Source organism: Egretta garzetta, unplaced genomic scaffold (genome assembly GCF_000687185.1).
Source record: "Egretta garzetta isolate BGI_Z169 unplaced genomic scaffold, ASM68718v1 scaffold59, whole genome shotgun sequence".
In the NCBI taxonomy this organism is placed as follows: domain Eukaryota; kingdom Metazoa; phylum Chordata; class Aves; order Pelecaniformes; family Ardeidae; genus Egretta; species Egretta garzetta.
In genome coordinates this window covers 3,520,005-3,544,436 of record NW_009267230.1, presented here as the reverse complement: position 1 = coordinate 3,544,436, position 24,432 = coordinate 3,520,005, and the positions used below count along the sequence as shown (strand labels likewise).

The 24,432-nt window shown below is 38.5% G+C and overlaps 1 protein-coding gene across 2 annotated transcripts; it reads left to right on the top strand.

Moving 5' to 3' along the window:
• Positions 1-3,806: 3,806 nt before the first annotated feature.
• Positions 3,807-20,068, top strand: PRLR (prolactin receptor). 2 transcript variants are annotated; one of them, XM_009647301.1, is made up of 13 exons: positions 3,807-3,876; positions 5,005-5,137; positions 7,251-7,420; positions 8,228-8,394; positions 9,771-9,773; positions 9,997-10,138; positions 11,361-11,493; positions 13,306-13,475; positions 15,241-15,410; positions 16,374-16,518; positions 17,341-17,440; positions 18,360-18,429; positions 19,043-20,068. In XM_009647301.1, exons 1-13 carry the CDS (start codon positions 3,807-3,809, stop codon positions 20,066-20,068), a joined length of 2,499 nt encoding a protein of 832 aa, XP_009645596.1. The 2 variants fall into 2 exon arrangements, with proteins under 2 accessions (XP_009645596.1, XP_035758599.1); XM_035902706.1 differs by lacking the exon at positions 9,771-9,773.
• Positions 20,069-24,432: the final 4,364 nt, after the last annotated feature.

Genomic DNA, 24,432 nt, shown 5'->3' with positions numbered 1-24,432 from the left:
TTCAGCTTTAGATTTCTTTAGCAGCACAAGCAAAGCTTGTGATGGACATAATGTCATTGCCAGTGGGTGCTATACAGTTGTTCCCCTTCCTAAAAGCCTGAAAACATTGCAGACAGAAAACTTTTCCATCTGTGCAGAACTGAGTAAAGACCTCTCTGTCAATCTCAAGAAATTTATCCATCAGCATAGCCAAGAAAGAGACAGAAAAGAATGTAAAAACTAGAACTCAGTTAGGACAAGGGCATTTTTTTCTCAACCCTGCTCCACAGCACCTGATTTCAGTATTGGCATTTAACTTTCAGCTTCATCTAGTAGCATTGTAAGCACAGTTTTCAAACTTGCAATTTCATAATATTATTAATTGCAGAGTAGGGTTATTTTACAGGAATATCTAGTGCTTCTGTGCATTCTAAAACCCTGGTAATCATTTCCATTTGCATCAAGGGACACTGTTTTCTGGGGTGCAATGTGCAGCTGTTGAATACTATGGTATGGAGCAGCTGCATTAAAAGGGACAAATTCAACTATAATGTCAGAATGTAACTTTGTTGGAACTAAATCAAAACCTTCAAAAAGGAAGCATATGATCTTTTAATTAGCAGTTACTCAACTCTTGGTTTTGCCTGACATTTGGCAAATTGATGTCCACTGTGTCCCTTATAAAAGAATGCATTCAGTCCTAAAAGTGAGGCATTCCCTCCCAGCATCTTCAATAATGGTAGTTACCCTTGTATGAAAACATTTTCAAGCCACAGATAGGGGAGATATGCTTTTGATACAGTTACAACAAAGTCAGCATTATTTTTTCTATTAAAGCAAGTATTTTTAAAAAACAAGGCATGTCTCCAGAAGCCTTATAAATGATATTTGAACCACAAATACCAAATACCAGGCGACCATGGAAACATAGGCACTGGAACAAATGGAATATGGTTAATATGCTTGGAGCCTCCTGGCCACTGCTCTGCTGCTGCTTACATTCCTTCAGAACGCAATAAAAATATCATAATGAGGCTTTTCTAAGATGCTTTTAAGCGTGACCTTGAAATAAACAGAGGTTCTGATAATTCTTTAATAGAAAATATTTTGAAAGCATTAAATCCTAAATGTGAAATAGGACATCCAGCCATCTCATACTTCTGCACAGTTTTCTAACTGTTAAAAATTCAAGGTATTTAACTTAAATTGAACCACTGGCCTGGAAAGCACATATTGGATCATGAAGTCCAGCCTTCAGCTGTCACAACAACCATGTCATACATATTTCAGATCAGACTACCTGAGAAAACTAAATGGGCTTTTTTGTGTTTAGAAGACTATTCCAGAAACTCTCTCCTGTGATGCTAACATTTTTCTCTAATTTTTTGACCTAATTATGGCCTTTAATCTTGTTCCAACATTTGCTAGAGTTTACATGTTCTTATTTTCCCTCTTTTGATGTTCATCTCCTGCTATGTTTACAGGGAGACAACCATCCTTGTGTGGGGTAAAAAGCCAATTCTTTAAATCACCATCATGAGACAGCCTCTGTGTCCCCTCCTCATCTTTGTAGCCGCGTTCTAAATCTGTCCTAAATAGGTTAACCTGAATTTTTTTCGCCAAGTGACCAGAATTGTACACAGAGTTCAGTCTGTGGCACTAACAGGTCCATATTCTTCCCCTGTCTCTCTCCTGTTCTTTTTCACAGCCACATTACAGCAGTGGTTCACAATAACCTCATTTTTAAAAAACAAATTCTCCCAAGCAAAAATACTTGGTTTTAAATGCATTAATTTCATCCTATTTCTATTAATCCTGTTCTTTAGGTCTTCAGTCTCCAAAATTATCCCATTTTCCTTGCAGAGTGCTCTAATACAGCTCTTCCTTGGTGATGCCTCTCTCTTTTGTTGTACTGGCAAATTTCATTATTTACTCACTGTAATCAGTTTCTCTTAGCTGTCAGTTCTTCACACAGAAAAGATACATCTGTAAAAGTAAAAAAAAAAAAAAAAAAAAAAATCATGGTACCAGCTCCCTATAGGGAAGCACATTATGAGTCTCATTATGAAAGTGCTGTATTTTGCAAATGTTCCAACTATTTTTAGAAATAATAAAATATTATAAGTGATATCATATGTACATGAAATAGTTACAGTTTATAGTTCATTATTTCATGTGCCTTGTTCTTGCATGAGCTCAGTGGTCTGTGCTCTGCATTATATAACACCAAGTTTTCAGCTCATTTCTGAAGTTAAACACTAATGGTTTTGCCTGCCGTTTGTTTACAGTCATAAAATTTGCATGTGCTTACACAAAACCAGAATTTATGTTCAAATGGTTTGCTCTCCACTGACTGTATATGCACAAATTGCTGTGAGTTTAAAACTAACCCAGATGTAATTTTGCAGCCTGTAGCTCAGCTACATGCATGAAACATGCTTGGTTATTCAGAAGTGGTGTATGGAAACGTAGCCAACAGTTGTTCTTCTCCACATTGTCCACAGTAAACTTTTTAGATTCAGTTAGATTAATTGATACTTCATTTGCCTTTGTGCTTGAAAAAAAAAATATATGCTGATGGATTATAGTTTCTTGATACAGAAAATTAATTGCATAATGAAAATTGAGTCATCTGATAAACCATAAAGAATTTTTCCTCAGCAAAGAGACAGCTTGTTCCCACACTGTGCTACACTGAATGGGTTTCAAGCGTACAAATACCTGTCAGATGTGCTTGGTAGAAGTGGAAAGCTGAGGTAAGGAGTTTCCTATTTAGATAGTAAATTTTAGTTTCAAAGAGTAGGGTTGGCTACTCCGGTCACCATCTCCAAGCAGGAAGCATGTTGGTGGGAGAAGCATGAGGTTTGCTTTAAGTTATTCTGACTTTTCTTCAGGCTAAGGAAACAGATTTAGCAACAACTGGGACTCCTGATCTCCCTGAGCTGTAACCTGAATTCTGAGGACATCTAGTGGCGTCAGCCCACTGCAGGGACTGGGTCTTCACAGCTGGTGGCTTCCCACTTGCACCTCTGTATTTCAGCCTAGCTCTGCAACAGTGCCTCTGGCCTTTACAGGTTGAAAACAGAGGGATAATCGCATCCCATCTTGCATTTTCACCTAATAAATTAACTGTGAAGTTACACTACTTTTTCCTTGGTTTCTTTTCCATGATCTTGGCATTTCTTCTTTACTGCAAAGTGAAATGCAGCAAAACGATGAGTTGAACGTACAGTAAGAGCAGCATTCTTCAGCCCAGGTGATCCTTAATTCAACATTGCCAGTCCTAAATAAACAGAAGCCATGAGATTTTCTAAAAAAATCATAAACTCCTGAATAAATTTTGGATATTTTCTATTTGCCTTCTGTTTTCAGGACTTTTGGAGTTCAGATATGTTGAGCTCTTCTTTGTATCAACAGGGATAAAAGTGTATTTTTTGTTACTAAAAGGCTGATTTCTCAGGTAAAATAATGAATCTAAAAGTTAGAGCTTTAAGAAAATCACCCAGTATCCCAAGATGCCAAATAAATACGCAAGATTTGTTAATGTAACAGAATTGTAATCCTAGCACTGCTAACCATTCAAAGACCTTCAGGAGGATGCACACACTGGTCTGTGATTCAGGTTTTCTACTTCTGAAGTGGAACTGTAGGTGTTGCCGTACTTTTTTGAGAAATAACAAGAATCAATTAGCTGCAATCCAAAAAGGACTTTGATCAAGCTGAGCGATACATATTACATGTTAAGCACTGTTGCTGACTATGGCATGATGGCCTATTTTTCAGTGAGCCCTTGATCTGATATTTCCTCCTGAGGAGAAGCAGGCATCATGAAGCAGAAATTGACATCATCGGTTCAAATTATTTTGCTGCTTGCTCTGTCTGCAGTGGGTCTGACTGGTAAGTAAAACACTTTCTGAAACACTTGTTTTTCTTTAAAGCACTTTCTGTAGAAAAGTCTGAGGCTTTACCCATGCTATCCTGACCACCACTGGTGCCTGTACGTATTTAAAATACTTTATTTTAAAGTTTTGCATGGAGATTTTTAAAGTGGCTTGAGTCTTGTTTTCTTTTTATAGTATTAATTAAATGATTATGTGGTGGTGATGATAAAGGGCTCTCACTCCATCCCTACACTCACTCCATGCTTGTCACCTTCTTGGGAATTAGCATCGTATGAATAGTAACACTACTAGAGATAATGGTATGGAACTTTAATTAAACAAAGGTAAGCTTAGGCTGAAAAGCCACACACTTTTCCTGTAAAAATGTATGTAAATTTATGGCTATGTTCTTGGTAGAAGTTAATGACAAGTACCATAGAATCATAAATACAAGTTGGAAGTCACCTCAAGAATCATCTGGTCCAACCTTTCTTGGCAAAAGCACAGTCTAGACAAGACAGCCCAGCACCCTGTCCAGCCAAATGTTAAAGGTGTCTGAAGTTGGAGAAGTAGTCTTAATAGGAAATATTCTTAAATGTATTGGGATTATCAGGGAATAGTCAAATAAATAATAAATACATTCAGGTTGCCGATACAGAAAATACTCCATCCAGCCCACCGATTCCTTCTTTTTATCACTTGTCTTACCTATTATTTACCCCAAATATATGCAAATAGTGGAATTTTGGTTCTGTTGCAAATTTCATTTTAAGATGACCTGAAGAAAAAAATTTTGGATATTTTATGAAAAACCAAAAGGTCATACATTTACTTTCAAGGTTTTTAATTTAATTTGGAGATAACTGTACACATTTATGTTTAGGTAAAAAGGAAATTTTCCTTTGAAAAAGAGAAGTAAAATAATTTTAGTAGCTATTTTAGAATTTTGAGGTAAAATATATTTACTTTTCTGAAAGTTTTGACCCTTTTTCCAGGCAGATTTCTTTACCAAACTCAGTCCATAGTTTTAAATAATTTTATTGTCCTCAGAAAAGCATTCCTAGCTGAATTTATCATTCAACAATAACAACAAAAACCATTGTCCAACTCTAATATAACTAGCTGAATTTCTGCACTTCCCTAGGTCAATCATGCCCTGGAAAACCGAAGATAATAAGGTGTCGTTCTGTAGAAAAAGAAACCTTTTCTTGTTGGTGGAAGCCTGGCTCAGACGGAGGACTTCCTAGCAATTACACCCTGTTCTACAGCAAGGACAGGTAACAAGTGGTGCATATGTACTCTGTAAGCGATCAAATGACAACTATGACAGAATGAGGGAACAATAACAATTTATAAAGGTGCTTTTCTGAATCCATGTTAAACCTCAGGTAGCCAGCAAGGGCTATATGAGATGAATGGCTTTCCCTTTTTGGAAGAAAACATGAATACTACCAGTCCTAAATCTTCAGACTCTCCCTACTGAAACTCATCTCACCTAAAATCCCACTAGTCTAAAGATGTGCCAGGAAAGGTGTAGTCTGTCCGTCTTATCAGGAGGCACACGGCTTTTATCTGAATGGCATGCTTCTCCAAGGAGGGGAGCATCAAGGCACCTGGGGGCCATGGGGGCTCCTCCCGGGGTGGCAGGACAGGGCCCTCACCCAGGGCCCGTCCCACCACCCCAGCCAGGGAGCAGGGCAGGCTGGGGGCAATGCAGCTGTGGGCATTGGGCACCCCCTTGGCGACAGGGACAGGCTGAGGACAGGCTGGGCAGGGCCATGGCTGGGAAGGGCAGGGCTGTGGGGAGCTGGAGAGCAGCCCTGCTGTGGGGGGCTGACACGGGGACCTGGGCCCCGGGCAGTGCGGGGGGCCTGGGGAGGATGGGCAAGGGGCAGTGAGGTGCCTGCTGAGGAGCTCTTCCATCACTGCACACAGCAAACCCCCATCTGGAGAAAATCCATAGGGAGTCTTTGCTTCCCCTTCTGGATTTGTAGCCAACTTCATGGCTCCCAAAATGCAGTAAAATCAGATGTGGGTATTGCACCTCAAAAGTTACTGTTTTGGTAAAGTCTGTGACTCCCTCATCCTGTTTAAGAATAAAATGCTTATACGTTTAGCAACGTTGCTCAACCTGTGCTTCTTTCTGTAACTGCCCTTTCTTCCTGAAAACAAGAGGTCTCGAAACAGGGCCAAGCAAGCAGGGAGGCTCAGAGATTAAATTTCTTTGAATAAATCTGGTGAGGTTCAGAATAGATAAGGTAAAGCCTCAGACTTAACTCCTTCAATTAAATAAACTACAAATCATTTGGTATTAACTGACGAGGAAAGATGCAGTCTTTAATGAAGTTACCACTCCCAACAATGATCTGAGAGCTTTTATTTTATGAAAGTCCAGATGTTTCAATGTTGATCAAGCCAGAAATTTTAATGAACATTTTAAGTCACACCTATCACAGCCCAGAGCAGTCCTGCTTAGGGATGGACAGGAGTGCTTCTCCGTGTCATTAAATCTGCTGAACACCAGGCACTGCCAAGCACACCAGATCTGGTCCATGGTTGCCTTTCTTAGCTCTTTGTCTCTCAGGTACTTACTTACAGGCCTTACTCCCATATTTTCTTTGTGAACCAGGACAAAACTGCCTGGAAACTAAGAGACCTTGTTATTAGTGGTGCATAGAGCATATCAGTAGGACTAAAGTGCATCCTTGAACCATCTCAGCTGGTACTTTGGGTTTGTGCAGTTCTTCACACCTGGGATAGGCTCTGAGTACATCACCCAGTTCAGCTTTAACTGAGTACAAAACGATTCCTCTCCTAAAAAAGCCAAGGGCTCGTATAAAGGTAATAGGTAAGAGATCATGAACTAACCAACTATATTTTGTTGAGACAGTTGTGATGATCATCATGTTAAATAGCAGATAAATTCACATCTTGCTGAAAACCAAATAATCCGTAAAACACTCCTCTGCCATAAGGGCCCATCAGGTTACTTTCCAGGGGAAATATGTAAAGAAGATATTTAGCAACTTGTCTTCTTTAGTCAAAGTGAATGTTTTTAATTTGCCTTTTAACTTGCTTTTAAACATTGTTTAAAATTCCCTTGTGCTGTCTCTGGAAATTTCTCTTTCCATTCTTTTGTTGACATATTCCTATGTATAAAAAAGGGGATAAAAGTGTTTAACCTGAAAAACTGTAGTAAAAATAGCAATGAAGCATTTATGGTAATAGCATTTGACGCTCACCGGAATGTTTCCCAGAGGTGGGATTATGTATAGGTTTAAAGTTAAACATTTCAAACCTCTTTACTGAACCTAGGCCATTGCTAGAATGTTATCTGCTTTGCTTCATTTCCTAAACTTTTAACTTGTTAAATAAATCATTTTATTTCAGTGAAGAAAAAATCTATGAATGTCCAGACTACCGAACATCAGGTCCCAATTCCTGCTACTTTGATAAAAACCACACTAATCCCTGGACAACATATAATATCACTGTAATGGCAACGAATGAGATTGGAAGTAACAGCTCAGATCCTCAGTATGTGGATGTGACCTCCATAGGTAAAAAGGGAAGAATGAAATGGAAAACAAACTAGTTGGAGATGCATGTGTTTTTTAATCCCAGAACAAGTAGTGGTGAAAGTTTTCTTTCCTCATGATGTGAAACTTGCTATGGAGGAGTGTTTCTCTACAGATGATCTAAAATATGTATCTTTATGTTATGTGAAAGCTGCATTTTACTTATAAATTAGGTAACTACATATTTTGTTGTAATTTTAATTTAGGCTGAAAAATTGGCTCCAGTTTCTAGTTATGTCCAGTATTTCAATTAAACTCAATGACAGTTTTGTAGGTTCCTAGCACTGCAGATTATAAAACTTTCATATAAGGTTAAGCTGCCTAAGTTTTTGAAATGTAAATATCTTTCTGGCTGCTGGCATTGCAGTCTTGGGAGCATAAAAATAACTCCCTAAGCATTCTGCAGGCTCTTTGTAATATTTCATATTCCTAACTCCATTCTGTTTTCTGCATACGCATAATCTACACATTTGTAATGACAAATGTACATATTCTTTTTAGCTATGAAACAGATGACATTTTTATTTTGCAAGAGTGGCCTAATGAAATTGTGATTTGTATTTACTTAGGGTGACAAATTCAGAGTAAAGTCTAAGATTTGCTGATACTGTGGTAAATCAGTAGCCAGTTAAACATTATTAGGGAGAAAGGAAAAGAAGGCTATTGTACTATTCCCTTACAGAAGTGCTGAATGATTTGAAATTAATGTGTTGAAATACAAAACTGTAAAGGAGGTGCCTTTTCTGAGAGAAAATTAAATCATTAATGGCAAAATTTTCATTTATACAGTTCAACCAGATGCTCCTGTGAACCTCTCTCTAGAAACAAAAACATCTGCTAGCATAATGTACCTTTGGGCAAAATGGTCTCCACCTCCACTGGCTGATGTCAGCTCTAATTCACATGTATATCACTATGAGCTACGACTAAAACCTGAGGAAAAGGAAGAGTGGGAGGTAATGGAAAAACATATTAATTGTATAAATGCTCTTTTTACTGAGTTCTCTTGTCTGAATTTAACTGGTATTACAAAATTTTTGTTTCTGTAAGGATAGAAAAGTTAACATAACCAAATCTGATTAAAGAAAGAAAAATAGTGGTTTGTAGAGACAGTGAAATTCAAGGTATTTGTAATAATTGTCCTAACATCATATATTTAAAAACCCTATTTAATCCACTATTATAATATTTAATTTTAATTTTCATCCATGTGTCTGTTCCCAAGTATTGCAGTAAGTGACTGCTCAATTCATACAGTTTAAACCAAATCAGGATCAAAGCAGTTTTTAGATTCATTAAGATGTAATTAACAAGCAATTAGTTAACTGTGCAGTCAAGGTCAGTATCAGCAATACAACAGATAAATCACAATACTGGGCACTTAAAAATGTTAATAGACACCTACAAATTTATAAACACACTTCTATAACTAGTCCCAGAAGTATGCTATATACAGAAATTCACCTCTCCCAGAAAGGGTAGGTTACAAGTGCAGCCCACCGTCCTGGGAGTACAAACTCCCTTATCTACACCCACTTCTGCAGGGGACATGGATGCTTTAACTTAATGTGAACCCAGCTGCCTTCTTACAGTCCGCTAAGTCACACGTCAGCAAGACAGCAGCCGCACGGTCCCGTGCATACACCCAGGAGTGGGCTCCTGCCTGCTGCAGCCCACGCTGCCTGGAGCGCAGCTACGCACAGCATCAGAGCAGGAGGCTGCTCTGCCTGCCCCAGGCGGAGGTCACAGTGCTAGCAGAGCAGCTTCTGACAGCGTCAAACTAAACTTCAGCTACTGCTGAAATTGCCAGCCCCCCCGCCTTACAAATTTGCATGCTTCTTTAATACTGCTTTTCAAGCTGACCCTTTTTGTTTCAGAATTCTCTCTGTTATTCCCTAATTACTATTTAATTGGGCTGAGAGTAGTCATCATCATCATCCTCCTCTTCAACATAAACAGTTGGGAGAACCACCCCTCTCAGAAAGTTTGGGGTGACCTACTCACACACACTGTTTCCACTGACATTCCCAGCTGTTGCCATTTTGCTAAGAGTGGGCTACAGTACTCCCACAGCTGAGATACCAGGATAAAAGATCATTCTTAAAGTCATAGTCAGATGGCCTCAATGCTACCTAGACTGTTGATGCATTAACGATGGAGAAAGCTATGTGTCTTGAAGGACTTCCGAAGAGAGACTGAAAGGGTCTGAGGAGGACACATAATAATAAGCACTAAAGCTAGCCACTAAGAAGCGTTACACAGAGTTTACGTGTGAGGTGGAGTACCTATAGCGTTCCCTGCATTGTGGATCTGATGGAGTACTAACTTACAGGAAGTCTAAAATTAAATGTGTTCTCATGTATCAGAATCTCAGTGTCACTGAAGTGAGTTTTTCTGCTAAGTTACTACCGTTGCTTCTTTGTAATTCACATCTTATAAAATACCCTACTGAAACCCTTGCCTTATAGAAGTCAGTGACACGAGCCTAACTCCTTTATGGTTTATTTGTTTAAATGGCCCAATTCTTTATTATTTTTCCAGTCCATTTTTTTTTCCAGACAGTATCTGTTGGAGTGCAGACGCAGTACAAAGAGATTAGGTTACAAACTGGGGTGAAGTATGTTGTTCAGGTCCGTTGCATGTTAGACCTTGGAGAATGGAGTGAGTGGAGCTCCGAAAGACGCATTCTGATTCCCAATGGTGAGTGCATGATTGCTGTTCTGTTCATTGTTTTTAAATTCTAGCCAGTTCAGCGTTGTCAAGGGTGCTAAATGGCAGCCCTGAAAACCCAGTTCCTCACACAGATACTTCATAGTACTGGAGGAACAGCTTAGTGCATCTCACTGTACTTTGTGTGTAATTGCCTGTTTAGTCTTGTTCATGAACTCAGGATCCTCTGCTGAAACTGGCTATGGCAAACAGGCTGGAATTTACTAGAAAGTCACTTCTGATAAAGGTGTGCCTAAATAATTCATTGTTTGTGTCCCTCTATTTAAAAATCATGTTGATTTCATCTGTAGCTATAGATATCAGGTAATGATACTTGTGTAAGAATCATTCATTTGTTCATTAGTAATGGGACTGAAAGCACTGCCATGACTAACAGAGCGTAACACTTGCACATGGAAATAATTATCTGTGTTCTGTTGGGTTTGAGTGGACACATTACATAGGCATAACATCATATCTTGTTGTCAGACACTTTAGCCAGGTTGTCTCAAATCTTCTTCTGCCACTAACTGTATTATTCATTATTTGACATGGAGATTGCTGAAGTACTGTTAATAGAAAAGTATTTTCAAATGTCCCATTTTCAGGTCTGCCTTAGGCAATTAGAAATTTGGAAAATCGATGTCCCTACTCTAAATAGTAGAAACTATATATTATTGATGTAATAGGACCCTATTTTGCCACAAATACATAACTGCAAAACTTTCAATCACATCAGGGTTTTGACTAGCATCAACCTATTCAGAATTTAAGCATTTTCCTCTGCCCTACTCTAAGTGCTTGGCCTGAGTCTATAAAAACATCATCAGGAATCCAAATAATTATAAATTGCTTGGCAGCAATCAGGCAAGTAGCCTGAGTACTAAGCATAACGTCACTTTACAGGGAAATATGAGAGCTGCTTCATTGTGTCTTTGGAGTCAGCTCAGCATAGGTACTTCAGAAGACAGTTACTGGCAAGGATATAAACAAATGGGCAAACACTTACGTTCTTCATTTTTTTCCTGTAAAAAACAGAACAAATGACAGCATATTTTTCAAACAATAAGAAGCATCTCAAAGCACATTTTTGAAGAAAAAATGGTTTATGTAGAAATTTGATTGGATAGCGGAGTGTATTTTTAATCATTTTATAGAACCTGCTATGACAGTATTTGAGAACATTTCTTTAACATTTCTTTATCTCTTCCAGGAGAGTCACCTCCTGAAAAGCCGACAATAACAAAATGCCGTTCTCCAGAAAAGGAAACGTTCACTTGTTGGTGGAAACCTGGTTCAGATGGAGGACACCCTACTAACTACACTTTGCTTTACAGCAAAGAAGGGTAATAAGCTGTGTATAATTATCCAGTGTTTTATTGGAAAGATCTGGAAAATTGATACTGATTGGTTTTGCATTTAGGAGGTGTCATTTTCTGTAGCACGTGGTTTTGTCCAGGTGACATATTCTGGAACAGCACTAGCAGCAACATGTTTAAGGTTGAAATAGGATCTCTTTATAATGTCAGGTTTTTCAAATTTCTGTGAATTATTCTGCCTTGAAAGACAGACTGCCACAGTGCAGCAACTGCATAACAGTACCAGTACAAATGCACAGTCCTGTAGCTCTTTGGCCACGCAGCCTCAGAAATAAAGCTCTCCAAAATGACCAGATTTTCATCTCCTGATAACGCTTATTTTGCACACGTATTCATAGGCCATGAATGCTTCCTGGCTTCTGCAGTAATCTTGGTCCTGGAACTTTGATCAAGTGCTGAACATTCATTTTAAAGCAGTAGTCAATATTTTGTTTGGGTCCTGTGAACTACTTTTGGTTCATCCAGCACTGCTCAGCCTTGCACTGACCTAATTGGATGCTAAACTCTGTACTTTTCAGCTGAGAGCCAGGTCTTAGTGGAAAAAGATAATGGTCCAGCCAGCCAGGGCAGAGCGTGAGGTCCACATCCACAACTTTCTCTTTTGTTATTGTGTGTCTTAGAGGAGCCTGGAAACAAGTACTACATACTCAACCTTCTCTCCTACCCCTGCTCCCTTTAGGAAGCTTAGGAATGGATTTGGAGGGCAGGTACAAAGTAGATTTTTTTCAGGAACACGTGATGAAAGGACAAAAGATTCTGAAAGCATACTGGTGTAACATGCAGAACTCAAGTAAGTGTGAAATGAACATTGGAAATACTCAGTTTTTAGTAGATGGGCTAGAAGACTTCAACAATCACTTCTACTGGCTCTCTGGAAACTGTGAGGACTATGCAGTGGACAATGGCGTGCAGAAAAGTAAGAGCTGCACTCTACTAGCCCACTGCTGCATCTACAATGCCTACATTCTCGTTGTGGTTTAAACCCAGCCAGAAACTAAGCCCCACGCTGCTGCTTGTTCACTTTCCCCCAATGGGATGGGAGAAAGAATCAGAAGAGTAAAAATGAGAAAACTCATGGGTTGAGATAAAGAGTTTAATAAGTAAAGCAAAAGCTGCGTGCACAAGGAGAGCAAAACAAGGAATTCATTCACTGTTTCCCATCGGCAGGCAGGGGTTCAGCCATCTCCAGGAAAGCAGGGCTCCATCACGTGTAACAGTCTTGGAAAGACAAACACCAACAGCCTAAATATCTCCCCACTTCTTTCTTCTTCCCCCAGCTTTATACACTGAGCATGACGTCATATGGTATGGAATATCCCTTTGGTCAGCTGGGATCAGCTGTCCCAGCTGTGCCCCCTCCCAGCTTCTTGTGCCCCCCCAGCCTCCTCGCTGGTGGGGTGGGGTGAGGAGCAGAAAAGGCCTTGGCTCTGTGTCAGCCCTCCTCAGCAGTAATGAAAACATCCCTGGGTTATCAGCGCTGTTTCCAGCACAAATCCAAAACACAGCCCCATACCAGCTACTGTGAAGAAAATTGACTCTATGCCAGCCAAAACCTGCACAATTCTTCAGGTTTTGTAGTCTTTATTTTTGGGGGAAAAATACTTACTACAGACTCTGGAATTATGCAATGACTCTTTAGCCTGAAAGCAGTTTCCTTATTTTCTTCACATTGCCAGACATGAAAAATCTGATCCAGCCCTAAATAATGCTGAACTGCTAGTAACCGAAGTCAGGTGTTTTAGACTGTGTAACCTAATCTCTGTGATTCTTCCATTTCAGAGAAGAACAAGTTTATGAATGTCCAGATTACAGAACTGCAGGCCCCAATTCATGCTTCTTTGATAAAAAGCACACCTCTTTCTGGACCATATACAATATTACTGTGAGAGCAACTAATGAAATGGGAAGTAACGTCTCTGATCCTCATTATGTGGATGTGACTTACATAGGTAAGAGATTATCCTGGTTTTGGCTGGGATAGAGTTAATTTTCTTCCTAGTAGCTGGTATAGTGCTGTGTTTTGGATTTAGTGTGAGAATAATATTGATAACCCACTGATTTTTTTAGTTGTTGCTGAGCAGTGCTTGCACTAAGTCAAGGACTTTTCAGCTTCTTGTACTGCCCTGCCAGTGAGAAGGCTGGGGGTGCACAGGAAGCTGGGAGGGGGCACAGCCAGGACAGCTGACTCCAACTGGCCAAAGGGCTACTCCATACCATATGATGTCATGCTGAACAAAAAACCTGGTGGAGTTGGCCGGGTGGGCGTGGGACCGCTGCTCAGAAACTGGCTGGGCATTGGCAGGTGGTGAACAATTGCATTGTGCATCACTTGTTTTGTATATTCTTTTATGGTTATCATTATTTTCCCTTCCTTTTCTGGCCTATTAAATTTTCTTTATCTCAACCCACAAGCTTTACCTTTTTTTCTGATTCTCTCCCCCATCCCACTAGCATGGAATGATCAAATGGCTGTATTTAGCTGCCTGCCAGGTTAAACAACAACAGAGATAAAAAGTATTTTCTGTGGAACCAAATAATTCAAAACTACGAGTTTTGACAGAAGAATTTTAATTCCAGATGTTCTCATATATAATATTATATCCAAATTAAAACTTGTAAGAACAATCGAGATCTTATCTGGTATAATAATAAATAAATATTCATCCCTTTACCATTTTATTTTCAAAGGAAGCCTAAAAATGCTAAAAGCTTTAAAACTGCATTCAGATTTATTGGTTTTCCACATTTCTTTCAGTCAAGCCTTACGCAACATCTAGAATTTTTCCATTCTGCCAGCAACTGAAATAAAATGGATCTTTCAACTAATAATACTTAAATTTGATTACCTAAAAGTAGTTTCCAGACCTGAGAGAAGCTGAATTAGTGCTTTTGATAGAAGTGTATTGATAATCTCTTTTCTCAGACTTCTTCCAGAGAGTCACTATGGACAAGTATTTAGATTTTTTTTCTGAGGTAATGGAACATTATCACCGATAACCGTTTTGTTATCAAGGATCTGGCTGCCAGGAGCCTGGCAACTAGAAAAGGGCTGCTGGAGAAAAGGCTTCCCATTTTACCTCCATGCCCTACTTACTTGATGAAGCTTTGCATCAGACAGTGGTAAAATACATGCACAATATGCAGAAGCTCTACCTCTGAACTGAGGAAGCTGCAAGCCTGACTGTAGCAGAAACCTATGTTCCATTTTGGTTTATTTTTGAGATACAGTCAGCACTTTAATATTACTGGTTTGTTTCATTTTTAAATATCCTTATGTTTGCCCATAGGGATTATGCTGTTGTGTTTTCTGAATGTAAAAGATGGCAGGAGGCCAAGTTTCATCACCTACATCTTTGTTTTCAGCATTCCTAAATACAGATGCCAACTTTGGTAAATCATGGTAAAACACAACTTTCATAACATGCCATTAAAGATGTTAACTTTGAAACACAATTGTGGGGAAAAGCAACAATAAATGTTAATGTAAGAAAAAAATATTTCTGGTGATAAATGATAAATAATTATTCATAAATAAATGAATGTGATTGAAATCCACATACTTACTGTTCTACTAATCCCTGTATTCCAGCACCAGTTCTGAATTATTAGACACAATGGAGGTGGCAACTCACCACTCACACCATTTTATATTTCTTCCTAAGATGCAAGGAAAAATCATCTAGCCTCTTATTGTCAGTTCTTTTATTTTAACAGTACAGCCAGATCCTCCTGTGAATGTAACTCTGGAATTAAAAAAGCCAATAAACAGAAAACCATATCTGGTCTTGACATGGTCTCCACCCCCGCTGGCTGATGTCAGATCTGGATGGCTTACCCTTGAATATGAGTTGCGACTAAAGCCTGAAGAAGGAGAGGAATGGGAGGTAAGGATGTTGCAAGTTTTTGCTAGATGATGTTTTCTGATCAGTTAGATTTTGTCAGCTGGGTCCCATGCCTGAATGTAATGAAGCAGGCACAATGAACAGTTTATTTTCAAAAAGTGCTTGCGTGATCTACAATTTCCGACTGAGAATACTGGTATCTCAGATGCTGCTGTGTGATAGCAGGTGAAAAAGAACTTACTTTCAATTATGGCCATTATATAGTAATCATATTGGCATTACAGTTTAAATTGTTTGTTCTCATTTAGTCATGTTTAGTTTGTGATAATTTGTTCTTAACCACAAGCATTTCTTAAGTAACAGAAAGCTCAGTGATACTATGTAAAATCGTTTAAATTTGTACAAATAGCCACTAGGTGATAGTTGTCATGGTCACATAATAGTAATTGTCTATAGCCAGGATCTGCAACTCAAACAACTGGGTGGCAAATTAAAGACTCCAGCTATTGGTATTTGTCTGCATCCCCTTCTCGTCTGCTGCAATACTTCCCAGCCATCTCTGTATCTCCACCTTCCTTCCCCCTGCTGCTGCACTTCCCAGCCCCCTGGCCATTCCAAGATCCACTTTCCGCTACCCTGTGCAGTTCCACCAACTCCACATTTCTCTTTTCTCTCTGCGTTTTCTTACCCCATCTTCTCACCATTGCAGTTCCCGCTACTACCACAGTTCCTCCCTATTTGCCCTATGTTCATGATGTGTTTTTGTAGTAGTTTAATTTGCACAGTATACCAGAGCCAGATCTCATTCCCACTGAATTATGTCAGAAAGCTAAACTATAGAAATAAAATAAATGTACTGTTATTCCATGCCTGCCTAACAATTATTAGCAAGCTATCCAGATTCGTTCTGTATTCCCAAGTTGGTTATCCAGACTTAAACCTAGCTGTGATTTTCACAGTAAAATGTCTCGATTTGTATGCATTTCATTTGTATTTAATTTCCAGACTATTTTTGTTGGACAGCAAACACAATATAAAATGTTTAGTTTAAATCCCGGAAAGAAGTACATTGTACAGATTCACTGCAAACCAGACCACCATGGATCATGGAGTGAATGGAGCTCAGAAAAGTATATTCAGATCCCTACTGGTGAGTGGCCAGGCATCCCTTTGGTAATTGTTACTACGTGGAAGTTCACGTAATACTCTTTTTAGCTGTTTGTGGCACCTGTGCAGACTGACATCCCCTAGTTTCCCTAGGACGGATCAGAACATCGTTGCTAAGGTGACTGAATTCTCAGCATCCCTGCACCATACCCAGTTAGCTTTCCCCTTCATTACTTTTTGGAGCTAAGGAGGTGAATCAATTTCTTTCCTTATTTAATCCATGTCCTTTCTGTTTGTTGCCTCATTTGTTCTCATGGTGGTAACTTTTAATTAAAAGAATAACGGTAACTGCATTAAAACTATTACACAGACAACAGAAAGAGACTGCCTTCAGACAGTAACAGCTCTTCTTTATCTGGAATGAATTTGAAATAAACACCTCAATGTAAAAAGTGTAATTTACAATAGAAAACCTTAAAAATATCTAGTCCTAGATCATTTAACCCACCATTTAATTAATTGTATGATACGTATTTGATACTGAAATGACTACAGTATTGGCATAATTAGATTTGAGCCCAGTTGCTGTAACTGGCTGTGACAAAATTTCCCTCTTTGTACATTTTTGTATCATTTTTCCAAGAGAGTTTATGTCCTATATAGTGCCATTAATAAAAAGCATATTTATTATTAGATATTACAATGATTGTTGAGATCCATCTATGCTAGTAAAGCCCTCTGGATTCAATACAAAATCTGGCAGTTTAGACCAATTTTAAAAATAAAAGTAATTTGAGACTTTTTTTGCATGCTGACTATGCATATGTTAGATGTGTGTCCTTAAATAATTCTGTTTGTTCCCTAGACTTCAGAGTAAAAGATATGGTTGTGTGGATCATCGTTGGTGTCTTGTCATCTCTTATATGTTTAATCATGAGCTGGACAATGGTTTTGAAAGGGTATAGGTAAGTCACCAATTTCACAATTGCATGGAGTTGAAAATCTCAGCAAACTAACATTTGATTCAATTTTCTATAGGTTTTGTGTTCTCTTACAAACAATAAGTTACAGTTATTTGATTTTAAATTTGCAGCTGATAAAGAGGTATTTCTGTTCTTTAGGGAAATCAGGCTAAATTCTCAATTGGTAGAGGCATGTTTCTACTAGGTCTGACCATCTTGGTTAGCCTTCAGCAAACATCATTTGGAGCATCCCTGCTCCTGTAGAATACACACCTTTTGGTTTTGCCCTAATTTCCTAAAGGAAAGAAGGTTATAATATGAGGTTGTCTTTCTGCCCACCTGTCTCTCAATTCCCTAAATAATTTATTAGAGCACTGGCTAATTTCAATCAACCCTGAAAGAGAAAGTTGTCACAAAGATTATCAGTTTTGTAGAAGTCTGGCAAAAAATACTGGCAGAGTAGAAGAAAGAAACTGCTGATGGAAAAGCCATGAGAAGTCATTCATCATAAATCCTGTTTAGTAGTACTCGGCTGACAATCAAGGCTCTACATACAGACCCACCAGTCCTCTGAACTGTGCCCCACATAGCTGTTTCTTGGCCAGTGATGAAGTGGTATTAGAGAACTGGAGGTTAAGGGACAAAGGGCAATAAAAGGACATCAGCGGTGTTACTTTTCCAGTTTAATAACTTTTGTACTCTTCTCTTTCCTATACATACATCTAAGGGTTAACTTATGAATTGTAACTGGATTTGTAAATTACCTGGCTTGAGCGGTAGGCAGGAAATGGAGGTCCAACACATGGAGGTATCAGATACAGAACAAGTGTTTAAAACGTCAGGCACATTCCAAGGAAATGGGAGAACGAATAGAGAGATAAGGCCCATACTGACACCTTGTGTGTTTGTTCTGTTTTTTTAGAATGATAGCCTTTATCCTACCACCAGTTCCAGGACCAAAGATAAAAGGCATAGATACACATCTCTTAGAGGTGAGTACCACTGATAACAACAAAATAATTCACCATTACCTATGTTTCCAAATTACATACTAGCAAACAGAGTTACCATAGTAAAGTATAAAACAGCTTCAATTAATTTAATCAATGTTAAAAGTAAGCACCACTTTCAGGTTGATTGTGCGGAGGGTATGTGTGAGATGGTCTTGCCTGGCGCTGGTAGCAGTAGGGCATTTGAGTGACTGCAGCTGTTCCCTGGGACACCACAAGAGCCAATGCCTGTGTGATCTTCCTAGTAGTTCTTATGGAAGTTGCTCTCCACAGTCTCTTGCCAAGCTGAGAAGGCAGGACACGGCTGCTCTATCATTCTCCTCCATTTCCTTCTTGTTAAACCTGTGAGACCCATACCTTCCAAAAGCTCCCTAGTTCTCCCATTTTAGAAACATTAATTCCCCACTGAGGGGTCTCAAGAAATTTTCTTGGTTTTCCAGTATTTTCTGCAGCAGGAGAAATCCAGTTTAGGTCTAGTGATGTAACTATTAAAGTATTTGTACATTAAATATGTAGATTGTTCACAATTGTTCTAGTCAGATAAACCCTACGGTTAACAGTGGAAAAAAATGTATCTTATTTATTATGCCCTTAGACAGGAAAATCTGAAGAATTATTGAGTGCTCTTGGTTGCCATGGTTTCCCTCCAACATCAGACTGTGAGGAACTACTGATAGAGTATCTGGAGGTAGAGGACAGTGAGGATCAGCAACTCATGCCAAGCCATGACAATGGTCATCCCAGTAAAAACACAAAAATGACGCCCAAGGAAACAGACAGTGACTCGGGCCGAGGGAGCTGTGATAGCCCTTCTCTGCTTCCTGAGAAGTGTGGCAAGTCCCACGCCCTTCCTTCCACACTTCAAACACAAGATGTAAGAGATGTTCAAGAAAATAAAGGAGGAAAAAGGAGCTGGGAAACTCAGTGTATAGCCTCAGAACAGAAAACACTCCTTTGTAACAATGAGAGTACAAAATCGTCCACATGGCCTACAGCTCAGTTACCTAACAATCAGCTTCCTATGTTTGCCTACCACAGTACTGTAGATGCACCTAAGATAACACTGAGTACCACAACTGTGAACATTGCACCAGTTTTGGTGGGAAATGAAGAAAAGCACCAGTCACAATATCCTACCACTGAAACCGTCCATGATGACATGGAAAAGCAAAGAGAGATGGACAATTTGCATTCCAAAACTGACAAAACCCCAGTGCAGGTCAAACAAAACAAGCCTAAGGACAAGTCACCTTTTTTGAATCCTAAACTAATGGATTATGTAGAAGTTCACAAAATCAGACAAGATGAGGAGCCAGCAGTATTACTGAAACATAAAGAAAACAGTGGAAAGACCGAAAAATACACTGTTCCTGGAACCAGCAAAGAATATACCAAGGTCTCAACAGTCGTGGACCATAATATTCTAGTATTAATGCCAGATTCACGCATCCAGCACACATTTGTGTCTCAAGAGCGTGCAATGGAAATGTCTCAGAACCTTCAGCAAGGTCAGGCTGAAAAAAATATGAGCTACTGTCTGACAGTTCCAAGCGAGTGCAAAAGAGAAACCAGTGGATCAGAGTACATGGACCCATCTTCCTTTATGCCCTCCTTCAAATAACTAGCAGCTAGTGCAGTACATACTTAGTTGTTATGTACAGTAAAAGAAAACCACATAGCAAATAGTTCCTTTAAAAAGCCTAGCCTCCTATGTGTATTATACAGAGAATAAAATAAACTCTGGGTTGAGGTAATAACCATGAAAGTAAACTTTGGATCATTAACACATTTCTGACACACAGAAATGAGGAAATGGATATTATCTGCCATGAAAAATACATTGTAAACTAATTATTCAGCTCTGCAGATCTGCTATTAGTTGATTAAACCTGAGGGAATACTGCAGATTCAACAAAGATGAAAACTGTTACAGGTCAGTCAGTACACCATAGTGATCTCAGCAGTTCTTCAATCAGATAAATCATTGCACAACAGCATTCTGATCTGCAATGTATTTCCTTCTGAATGCATTCTGACACTAGGTTATGTTTTCTTTATATTTTTTCTCAATCCTTAAGAAAAAAGATCTTGTATATGACAGATCATATATAAAAAAATATATTCAACAAATTACAGTAAAACAACTAATTCTTCTAAACATATTATTGCTTTGTGTTAATGTGACAGAAAACTTTGCATCCCATTCATATCCTAGTCCAATGAAACCAAACATGAAAAAAATAGCAGGACAATATTTGTTATACTGCCTTACTGTATATAATAGACAATTCTACTTTAGTACAAGCCCATATGTTTAACAATGTGTTTTTAAAGGCTATTTTTCTATTACCAAAAAGAAAGCAAAATATTTTTTAATTTCCCAGTGCTATTTAGCTACTTAGGAACTTTCCTTCTGCTGAGACAGCGGTAACAAGTAAAGCTACCATTTCTATACAAAGCATAAAATTAAACTTTATACTAATTAAGAATATGAAGTAATTTTTAAACTATATTTCTAATATATTGCAGATGTATTACTATTTGAATTGTAAATTATTTATTTCACGTTTTTTATCACCTGTAATTATAAAATTAAAATAGAATCCAGGTTTTGAGAGCAAAGCTTCTTTCCCACTGAATTTGTACTCTGATGCCAATTCCAAATGGAGCGGTGTTCTGCTGCATCCTTCGACATTCCACTTTTCTCTGAGCCGGGAGGAAAGTCTGAAGTCGGATTTTTCATAATGAACCTATCAACATTGATTTTGGAATCCAGCCTCCAAAGTCAAAGATACGAGGCATAAAGTCTGAGTCAGAGCTCTGCTGAAATCGTGGTGGGAATGAGGAATGGAGTCCATATGCTTGGGCTGGACCAATGTCCCTGGAACAGCAGTGGGAACAGTGAGGATTCCTCATATCCCATGTAACTGAAGGCAGAATCAAAATGGTACTGGAATGGCTCTGAACTTACTGTAGCCCTTCCTTCTTGAAGCAAAAGTTTAACTTACTCCAGGAAAGCGTGACCAAGTGATGACTGATTAACGCTGGGCCAAGTATTTAGCCAGTATCACTAGCTTCAGGGGAAATTGGAAACATAAGGTAAGGGAAATTGTACTGTACATGTGCAGGAAAGTGTATTTACTATAGATGAGTTCTCTTCTCTTCTTGTCCTTCCCAAACAGCTTTACATTTCTCCAGCTTTTCATGATTTTATGCACTGAGCCAGCCTTCCTGCAGTATCAGGTAACCTGCTGCAGAGCCAGCCAAAAGAGGCTTTCACATTTTGAAGGTCCCAGAAGGCCACATCTAATTTGGCAAATCATATTCTCATCTTTTACCTTCATGCCATGGAACTGCTCATCTACAGACCTGTCTAGACCTAGAGCTGTCTAGCCCTTCCGCTGGCAGGTCTTTAAAATGTGATTAATTATGTGTGTGTCTGTAAACATATGTGTTAGCGTATACTGTAACATTTCCTGTAGGCATCAAATTTAGAGCCTGTGTTCTCTATACAGGCAACGTACTGCCCACTTCCAGAGGTTGATCAGAGCAGTCTGGATGCTCTGCTGAATGTGTAGGGAGCTACCTTAGTGTCTTCATTCAGCCACTTATTTAACACTTGAAGACATGAAGTGGCTACCCCAGAGAGCAGCCAAACATAAAATTTTGTTTAGCTATAGTTAACAGGACAATTTTACTGTAGCGTTTGCAGTATATCTTGCAGACTTTCTAGAGATGCAGCCAAAACTGGAATGCTTTGCAGGGTCCGTTTTCTGACTGAATCTGACAGAGCTGATCTGGATCCGACACATTCACTTTCTTTACACAGACAGCCATATCTGAGCCAAGCTGTTGTTTTCTATTCCTAATGCTGTGCATAAAGACGTGCTGCTACAAGCCTTCCATGATGCATCTGGTGATGCACAGAGGCTATAGAATCTTATCAAGCCAGAGCCTAAAGATTTTCCTCATGTAGTGGGTTACTTAGGGTAAAACACAGGTGACTACACAGGCGTTACAAACCAAAGAAAGCATGGGATAAGGTGTCAGCAGCAGGCTGTTGCTGTCATATTGGTTACTTTGGACCCGAGGCAAACAGACACTATGTTTTGCAGATTTTAAGTGCATGTTTCATCCTGCCTAGCTGTAAGTATCTGTAAGTGTACCTCCAGTAATCTACACAGAAGGAGAACTGAGTGGAAGAGTTTCTACACTTTGCCATAAATTAGCATAGATTCTCTACCACCTTTGCTGATGAATGACCCAATAGGCCAAATCATCATGGCTTCCCGTGAAAAGGGAAGTTCAGCCACAGTGGAAAAAGTGCATTTGCTTGTTGCTCTGAGGTAGCTAAGCTTTTTGGGGGATTTACTAGCTAAATACAATTTGAACACAATTTTCGTAAATATATTTCATTCTTTAAGCTGAACAAATGTACAGGCTGATTATTTTTCCTTTGCTTTTATTTTTCAAAACACCTTGTTACTCCCAAGGTGGGAGCAACACCTTCTGAAAGCGGCCTTTAACATGTGAAAGGACATAAAGAAGAGAATAAACTAGCGTTCTTTAAAATCAGAATAACCTTCAGCTAAGTCTGTGGGCCTTTGGATGTTCAAATATTTCATTCCTTATGTTTGCAACAATATTTTTGCTTGCAGCTCTTCAAGGAATGGCTTTTTATTAGGAAATTGATGAGATTTTGCAGCAGTTGTACAGAGTCAATTGTTGTAAGATTATGACACACCAGTGGGGAATAACAGGCTCTGGACACCTTCTATGATATACAGAGGGATGAAGCACGTAACAGAATTTACCCCAGGAACAGGGATTAGCCCTCTAGCTCTCGCACCATTAGTCGAATTTCTTACTTGGAATAATTATGTGAAAAGTTTGAATGATGTTTTCAATGTCAAATTTATGTGTGTGTCACTTAAATGGTGAAATTAGTTTTTAGTAGGATAAAAGCCCTAAAAGGAAGCATAAAGGCTCTTCAGAAGTAATTAGTTTTATAAAATTCATAGAATTGAATATATAATTTTTTAATTAATTACCTTTCCTTTGGACTTGGACTAATTTTATTAAGAGTTTTTCTTCCGTATTGACAAATATGACTCATTATCTTAAAGTTTCTAATTAGACTTTTTTCTTTAGCAAAGACATATTTGATGTACAATTTTAGAATTTCAGTGTAATATTCCTGACTTTTAAGAAATACAATTTATTGTAGTGGGACATGTGCTCCCAAAACTCACTGTCACATAAAATACAGCCTTGAAAAATGGTCTCGATGATACTATGTAACTACAAAGATTATTTAATAAAAATGGAGCAAACTGACCTTATATAATACTAGTAAGATGATATATGTGTTTATGGAACAAACTGTAAAACAAATATGTAATGATAATTGATTTATGTTAAAGCAGTGAATTCTGTGGTATATCTGTTTATGTGTCTATGTTTAAACAGCTGGAAAATATACAGTTGCTTTAAGTGTCATTTAAGTATTTAAAGTGTAGTAACAGCAGGTGTTCAAAATGAATAGGCAGAATTTTTTTGTGATCTCTGAGGCATTGTATATGTGGAGTTCACATCATGAAGCCTGTAAATGTATTTTGTAATTTTTCATTAACTGTAAACAATTTGAAGATGTTGTGCAAGGAAACCAAAGTCATCTAAGCACGTTGATGGATATTAGACATCTTCTTCAAAGCCATAAAGACAAATGAAATTAAAAAGTGTCATGAGATCAGGCATCATATTCTCAAAGAATTGCTACCTCAGATTATTTTTCTTGCTCCCTTTTTTAAAGGCAGACAAAGGCATTTTACTTTGTGTGTCAAATTGTGAATCATTCTATTGAGATTAAAAAAATCTTATGTTTAATGTTCAAATTATTTTTGTTAACTAAGAGCTTGTCACAGAATCATCATTTGTGTTGCACTGGTAATACTAAGACAGGATATTTGATATGTGTAGCAAAAT